We start from the raw sequence: 7,962 nt of genomic DNA on the forward strand, positions 1-7,962 counted from the left end.
GCGGCGACTCTGAAAGGCTAGGCTTCTCTGTCACAGCGGCACGAGGTGTTCTCCGAGTTAGAGCCGTGCTGCTGCTTGCCAACACGAATCAAAGAGCAGGCAGATGACCTTGACCCGGTGGCCAGTGTCTGGGGTGCTGTCTCTGTGTCCACGCAGACGGCGCGTCCTGTTTCCCAGGGCCGGGCTGGCCGAGGGCTGTCTTGGTGCATCGTGGCCTGTCCCACACGCACAGGCGGGGACCACACGGCCCTCCGGCACTGTTGGCTGTGAACTAGAGCGAGCGGCTTTGGGGTGGGGGAATGGTTAGAACGTGCTTCTGTCTTCAGAACCGGTTGGCCGTTCTCGGGCAGGCCGGCACCGTGATAGCCAGGCTCCCAGGTGGTGCTCCTGGGTCCCGCGTGCGGAGAGCAGGTGGGATGCTGGGCCCTGGGGTCTGTGCGAGGGGGTACCCTGGGCGTCAGCCTCTCCCGCCCCCCCCGAGCTGGCTCCTGCTTCGTGGGGTGGCTCTGAGGTCACTGGGTGGCGCAAGTGCAGGGACATGACCGCGTGCCTGGGTGGTCCGGGTGGGTGCTGGGGCCCTGTCCCACAGCCTCGCCCGCCTGCCCGCAGGCCTTCAACACCTTCATTGATGACGTGTTCGCCTTCATCATCACCATGCCCACCTCCCACCGGCTGGCCTGCTTCAGGGACGACGTGGTGTTTCTCGTGTACCTTTACCAGCGATGGTGAGTGCTGGCCTGAGGCACTGCTGCCCCAGTGGACTCGCTCGGGCCGCAGACCCATGCCTGGTCCTGCGGGGAGAGATTTGCGGATGGCGGGTGGTGCCTGGCACCTGGGTGCCGGAGTGCTGCTTCTGTCTGATTTGATCGCCCCTCGAGCACACGGCTCTCCTGCGGCGCGAGGGTCGCTCGCAGCTGCTGTTTAGCGGAGCCCGACGGAGGAGCTGCCTCAGCCCCTGTGCTGCACAGCAGGGGCCCGGGGTCAGGTCCCCTGTGGATGCGTCCCAGCCTTGCCTCTCCTTGGGCATCCCTGTCCTCGTCCTCTCATCGGCCTCGAGAGCAGAGCTCTGGCCTGACCGTCACAAGAACACCGGGAGGGCACGGGGCAAACCCACACCACGCACGTCTCCCGTGGTGAACCGACCGTCTGGGTCTTGGCCGTCGAGCGCCCAGGACACGCGCATGCAGCTGTCCAAACCAGCTGGCGTGACGCATGCGTGGCCTCGTTGCAGGCTTTATCCCGTGGATAAGAGCAGAGTGAACGAGTTCGGGGAGTCCTACGAGGGGAATCCCCAGCGGAAACCCCACGCAGAGTGAGCCCGACCCTGGCTGCTCGCAGCCGCGCGGAGGCTTTGGTGGAACTTCCAGACATCACGCCCCCTGCGTTGCCAAAACCCCGAATGTCCCTCACGTCCCCGGGTTCCGTCACGCTGTGTCCGACAGGAGCTGGCAGCACTGTCGCCGCTGCCCGCGTGGACGTCTGTCTGGTCACCATGGCTGCGGGAGCGTCCGGTGCTGGCGGGGGCTGCGCTGTCACTGCCCTGCCCCCACCCGGGGGACTTCGTCTCGGGGTCTGTAAACAGTCCTTGAGGGGATATCAGACGCCTCTTTGAATCCATTCCGTGCAGACTCTGGGATCAAATGGCTTTTTTCCTTTTTGTTTAAAATTTGACTGTTTTAAGGCTTAATGTATGTTATGTTTCTATTTTAAAATAAATTTCTCTGGCTGTAACACTTTTTTTGATCTGGTACAACACGTAAGGTTTCAGATGCTGGCATTTACCCCATTCCCAGAAATGAACGTGTGATGTGGTCTTTCTCTATGTTTGTTAAAAGGAGCAAATTTAAAGAATCTCTTAGGCCAGGACTGTTCTTAAAATGCCTGCGTCTGGTATCGAAGTGTAAGTCATCACACTCCTGAGGGGTCAGGTGGATGGGGTTTCGTTAGAGAAACGCCCTGGGTAGCGCAGAGGGAGAAACAGGGTGGGAAGGCGTTTTCACTGACAGGACAGGGAAGGGCGAGATATGGAGGGTGATGGGGTCGAGTCACGTTCAGTGAGGTTAGCTCCGGAGAGCCAGTCCTCACCGTGTGTGGGCACATGAGCACACACAGGAGGCCTGTACTTACGTCAGCATCTCAGCCCCTGTGCCTGGCTCTGAATCCCGTCGTTCTCATCGATGGGATCATTCCTCGGCGTTGTCTACACTGGCAGCCTATGGCCTCCAGAAGTTCATCAAAGGGCCCCTCCCTGGGCAGAACATGGAGCCGAGGCGGCTGGGCACTGGCTGGTGTCTGGAGGCGGTTCTCAGGGTCAGGGCTGTGTGTCCTTCCCACGAGTCCTCACAAAGCCAGACCAAGAACTGCATCCAGAGGTCAGCGGCTAGCATGCACCACCCGTGTTTTAGAAGAGAAGCTGCTGACTTAGAATTCTTTACCCACTGAAGGTATGTCTCAGGATACATTTTAAAATGGGATTTACAGACATCCAAAAGCTGGAAGAATTCATCACAGCAAATCTCTGTGAGAAGTTTCAGGGAGTCCTTCCATCAGGGATGAGGGCAGCAGGTACCAATCTGATCTGCACAAAGTAGGGGAAACCTCGGAAACAGCAACCACATGAGCAAGTGCAGACTTATTTTCTTATTTAAACGCTCTAAAAAATAACAAACCACTTAAAGCTAAAGTAATAACAATGTTTTGTGAGGTTCATAACATGTAGCAGTAAAATGTGTGACAGCACAAAGGCCCACAGGGAGGTTCTTGCACTGGGTGCGAAGATGTGATATGACCCCAGGTGGATGGAGATGGGTTAGAGACAAGTGGCCTCTGAAACAAAACAGCCAATAAGGAAGACAGAAACACTCAGCGCAGGAGAAGGCAGGGCAATGTGGAAAGGAGCGAGAACAGTTGGGACGAGTTGAAAACAGTAGCAAAACTACTCTTAAACCCAGCTTGTAATAATCACATTAAATGTAAGTGGTTTAGACACCCCAACTAAAAGGCAGAGATTACCAGACCAAATAAAAAAGCAGGACCCAAGAACACAGGTTAAAATCAAACACTGAGAGAAGATCCACCATGTTAACATCAGGAAAAATATATTTTAGAGAAATAATATTACCAAGAAATAAAGTCTTTTCATAAAAATAAAGGTATCAGTTCATCAAAAGGATATAACAATCTTAAGTGTTTATGTACCCAATAACAGAGCTTGAAAATATATTAAGCAAAAATGTTTAGAAATGCAAGGAGAAATAGTGGAGCCCACAGTTATAAGAGATTTCAATGCCATCTCAGTAATTGATAGAACAAGTATTAGGAAATCTCTGTAAGAACAGAGGAGACTTGAACACTTTCACTCTACGTGACCTATTTGCAGACACTCCACCCAACTTCAGAAGTGTACACATTCTTTTCAAGAGCATACAGAGGGCTCCCCTGGTGGCGCAGTGGTTGAGAGCCCGCCTGCCGATGCAGGGGACGCGGGTTCGTGCCCCGGTCCGGGAAGATCCCACATGCCGCGGAGCGGCTGGGCCCGTGAGCCATGGCCGCTGAGCCTGCGCGTCCGGAGCCTGTGCTCCGCAACGGGAGAGGCCACGACAGTGAGAGGCCCGTGTACCGCAAAAAAAAAAAAAAAAAGCATACAGAGCATTTACCAAGAAAGAATATTCTGGGCCATAAAACCAGCCTAAACAACATTTAAAATGCTTCAAGTCATACAAATTATGCTCTTTAGCCCCAGTAGAATTAAGTCAGAAATCAACAGATCTGGGAAAATCTCCAAATATTTGGAGATTAAATATCACCACTTTGAAATAAGCCACAAATCAAAGAAGAAACCAAAAGGGAAATAAGAAAGCATTTTGAAGTGAATGAAAATGAAAACACGAAATATCCACATCTGTGGTACTTGGTGGGGAGTCGGAGGCCCAGCTGAAGCCATGCAAAAGAGGGGTTAGGGCACTAAAAACCTATAGCAGGAAAAGGTGTCCACATCCTCAGCTTCCACCTTAGGAAACTAAGAGCAGATTAAACCCAAAGGAAATAGGAGAACATAACATGTGTCAGAGCAGAAATCAGTGACACAGGAGAAAGACAATACTGGGACTTTGCTGGCGGTCCAGTGGTTAAGGCTTCGCCTTCCAGTGCAGGGGGTGCGATCCCTGGTCAGGGAGCTAAGATCCCACACGCCTCAGGGCCAAACAATCAAAACATAAAACAGAAGTAATATTGTAACAAATCCAATAAAGGCTTTAAAAATGGTCCACATCAAAAAAAAAAAAAAACCTTTAGAAAAAGAGAATACGGAATATTAATGAACTCAAAATCTTGTTCTTTGAGAAGCTCAGTAAAATGAATAAACCTCCAGCCAGACTAATTAGGAGGAAGAGAGGGCAAACAGTCACACCGTCAGTTATGAGGGAGGTGACATCACCAGATCCTACGCACGTTGAAAGAATAGCAAAGAGCATCGGGGCAGCTTTGTGCCGATACAGCCAAAATCATGGACAAATGCACAAATCCCTGGAGAGACACAAAGCACCCAAGCTCTCACGGGAAAAAACCTGAATAGCCCTGTCCCTTCTGAAAATTCAATGTGAAGGTGAACCTTTCCCACAAAGAACCTTAGAACGAGACGGCTTCTCGGTGCGTCCACCTGACATCCAGGGAATAAGTGGTACCCGTGCTGTGGTCTTCCAGAAGACGGAGCAGGACGGGATGCTCCCCAACGCCCAAGCAGCATCACCGCACATCCAGCCCGCACAGGTCTCGCGGGAAGAACGTTTCGGGTCGTTTCACTCCGACCCCACCTCGGTGCCGCTCCCACGGGGTCCTGGCCGTTTCTCCCTGAACCTCGCGAGGGAAGCCGCCTCCTCTCACGCGTGCTTCCATTCCCTGGCCCACGTTTCTCATTCCTGAAGCACATCCTTTAGGAATCCGGCTGCTGGTAAGATCCTTCCAGGTTTATTCCGCACACAGGCCTTTACCTCACCCTTATCCTTGAAGGGTGCTCCCGGTGGATGGCGGTGCATCTCCCGCTGCCTGCAGCCTTTCCAGAGCCGCTGTGGCTTCTCCCGTCTGAGTCCGCGATGCCGTCTCTACCACGTGTGGCATCCTTGCCGCCTCCCTTCCCACGTGTGATGCACTGATCCCAACAGCGTGTCTACCATCGGCAACGGGAGAGCCTCGGCCACTTTTCCCAGAAATGCCCCTTCCACACGTTTCTTCTCTGCTGAGATTTGTTCTGTCCTCCCTCCTCGCTGTCAGCCTCCTCGCCCCTCTGTGCTGAACGCAGTGTTGTTTTCAGAGAGATCTGTGTTTCCACGGCGCTAATTTTCTCGACTTTCGTACTTAGTTCACTTACTGAATTGTTCGTTATTCCGTCATCTATATGGTTCCAGACGTTCTATTTAATTTTATTTATTAAACCTCCTGGTCCGTCTGAAGGGTCTTCTCCTCTGCCTGCTTTCCCGCCTCTGGGTTTGGGTAGAGGACGGGTCGGCACTGGGGGTGAATGTCCTTCGGTGGCTGCAGCGTCTGCAGGCCTGATCCTGCTGCTTTGTTTTTGTTGGGGTCCATCTGCTCTCACTCACGGTACTTTGCCCTCCTGTATGTCCAGAGGTCTTTGGTTGTGAGCTCATATTTGGTTAAGACGGATCTGTGGGAATCCTGAGGCCAAATGTGTGGGTGATTCCTTCCAGGAAGGGTTAGAGCTCGTGTCCCGTCTGCTGGGTCCCGGACCCTGTGGGCAGAAACACCTTGAGACCCTCCGAGGCCCTGTGAGCCCAGGGTCCAGGGTGACGCGTCTGGGTTTTCTTCCAGGAGCCGTGGAAGGCTCTGGTGGGTGTGATACGCTCTCACTCGGGCTTTTCTGAGATCATTCTGGCACTTCCTGGTGGCCTGGAAGGAGCTAGAACCCAGCCACCCCTCGGCCTGCCCCCCCACTGCCCCGCCGAGCTGCAGCTGCCCTGCATCCTGACCGTGGACTCAGTGCGTCTGTGAGGAAGACCCAGCTCACTCAGAGCGAAGCTCGGACCCCGGCCTCTTTTCTCCCCCCTCCCCCCCTCGCTCTTGTGACGGGCGGGGCAGAGTGGCTTCTCAGCGACCCTGGCGAGGACCCCCTCCGCTGAAGGGCTTTGTAGACGCCCCCCGCCCCGGCCCTCGGCCGTGCCCACTGGGTAACTGGGACACGGCTGGGCTGGGAGCGATTAAAGGGCTTAATTCTGTAAGTAAATTCCACCATTCAGCATCCAAGTGGATAATTTTATCTTACCGCTTCCTTAAATTTCATCAAATAACTTTCAAGCGTGCAGAAAGCCAAAGGTGTGTGTATAACAGGAGCTGAACTGTGTTTGCCAAAGTGCGAGGACTAAATGCCCCATTTGGAGGGATTTTTAGTCCTAAGCACTTTTTATTGGTTTTCATAAGGTGGTTTAAGTTGTGAGAGAAAGTACACAAAGGCGTGGAAGCGGGTTCGGCGGATCTGAGGCCAAGCTGCCGCGGGAGATCAAAGGCCTCGTGCACTGAGAAACTGGGGAAAGATGATTGTATTCCCCAGAGTCACCGTCCGTCCGGGCAGGCAGTGAGCCTGTGGGCTGTGGCCCTGGGTCCCCCCCCCACCCCGACTTGCTGCCTTTTCTCCTGGCTACGCTGTGTCACCCCAGCGCCAGCTGGGTGTGCAGCAGGACACCGTCCTGGCTCTGCCCCAGATTCTTGGGGGCTCTCAGGAAGCCGCCACGCGGACCTGCAGGGCGGGATGATGACACCTGCCACCTCCTCCAGGGCCGCTGTAGGAGCTGCTGTGTGGGAAGTCGCTGTGTGAATCGTAAAGTTCCACGAAAACAAAGACCGTCCTTCATGTTATTTATCTTTACCTCTAAGAATTAAACAACCGTTCCAGTAAACTTGAGGCAGGACAAACCTCCACAAAATAGGGGCATAAAACACCCACTGCATGAGTCTGCTCCTGGAGACCCACCCAGGCGCCTGACCCACGAACCCCATGAGATAATAAAACGGTTGCTCTGAGCCCGCACGTTGGAACAACGGGATCCTTGGACTCAGAGAACCTGGGAGACGGGACGGGGGCCGAGGTCCTGGAGGGCAGCGCTCCACCCAGGGCAGCTCCGGGCAGGACGGCTGCCGCCTCCTGCCTGTGTGGTCCCTGCCACCAGGACCGTCCTCCTTGTCCCCTGCTCCATCCCCGCCCCAGCGGGCGCCTTGGCTCTCCCTCTGGTGCCCAGAGGAGGTCCGGCCCCTCTGCCCCTCTGCTTCTCCAGAAAACACTTCCTAAATGCTGGTCCCTAAAGCTGCCTCGGCGATGTTCCCCCCGCCCTCCGACCCCTTGGTGTCCGGCACGAAGGGCAGTGCTCTGCCCATCATCTGCCTTCTCCGTTCCCTGAGCCAGACCCACCTCGGCCCACGTGCAGCCCTGCTGTCGCATCAGCGCCCCCTCCCGGGTGTCTCTAGCGCTGCTGGAGTCCAGGCCTCTCAGGACCCGTCTGTCCCTGCAGGAAAAATCAGCGACACCACCAAGTGCAGGCGAGGGACCTCTCATATGGCACTGGTTGGGATGCAAAACAGAAAACTAGACATATACTTGGGACGTGACCCAGCGACCGGACCCCTGGGCGTTTGTCCCCGAGTTGACGAAAAGTCATGTAATTGTGTACATTATGTACAACAGACACCCTGTCTGCGGTCATTCATGGCAGCTGTATTTGTAATGGTTCCAAAGTGGGAAAAACCCAAATGCCCCTCAACAGGCCGCGTGGTTACATTAGCTGCCCATCCAGGCCTGGAATGCTGTTCTGGGATCAAGGGGCAGACGACTGACACACACAGGAATTATGCTGAGTAGAAAAGTCACCTTGAGGTGACGTGTAATATGGTTCCATTTATGTTAAGTGTCTTGGAGGGACACGGTTCAGCCCAGAGGAGGCGAGGGGTCACCAGGGGTTG

General features: G+C 54.4%; 1 protein-coding gene across 1 annotated transcript in view; it reads left to right on the forward strand.

Moving 5' to 3' along the window:
* The window catches only part of CLPTM1L (CLPTM1 like), a 12,417-nt gene extending 11,073 nt beyond the window's left edge, over positions 1 to 1,344 (forward strand). The window contains exons 16-17 of the mRNA XM_007471908.1: positions 610 to 725; positions 1,232 to 1,344. Coding sequence (XP_007471970.1) covers positions 610 to 725; positions 1,232 to 1,316 — 201 coding nt within the window. The 3' untranslated portion in view covers positions 1,317 to 1,344. The remainder of the gene's footprint in view (positions 1 to 609; positions 726 to 1,231) is intronic.
* The last annotated feature ends 6,618 nt before the right edge of the window (positions 1,345 to 7,962 follow it).

Source organism: Lipotes vexillifer, unplaced genomic scaffold, assembly GCF_000442215.2.
Source record: "Lipotes vexillifer unplaced genomic scaffold, Lipotes_vexillifer_v1.1 scaffold1063, whole genome shotgun sequence".
Classification (NCBI taxonomy): domain Eukaryota; kingdom Metazoa; phylum Chordata; class Mammalia; order Artiodactyla; family Lipotidae; genus Lipotes; species Lipotes vexillifer.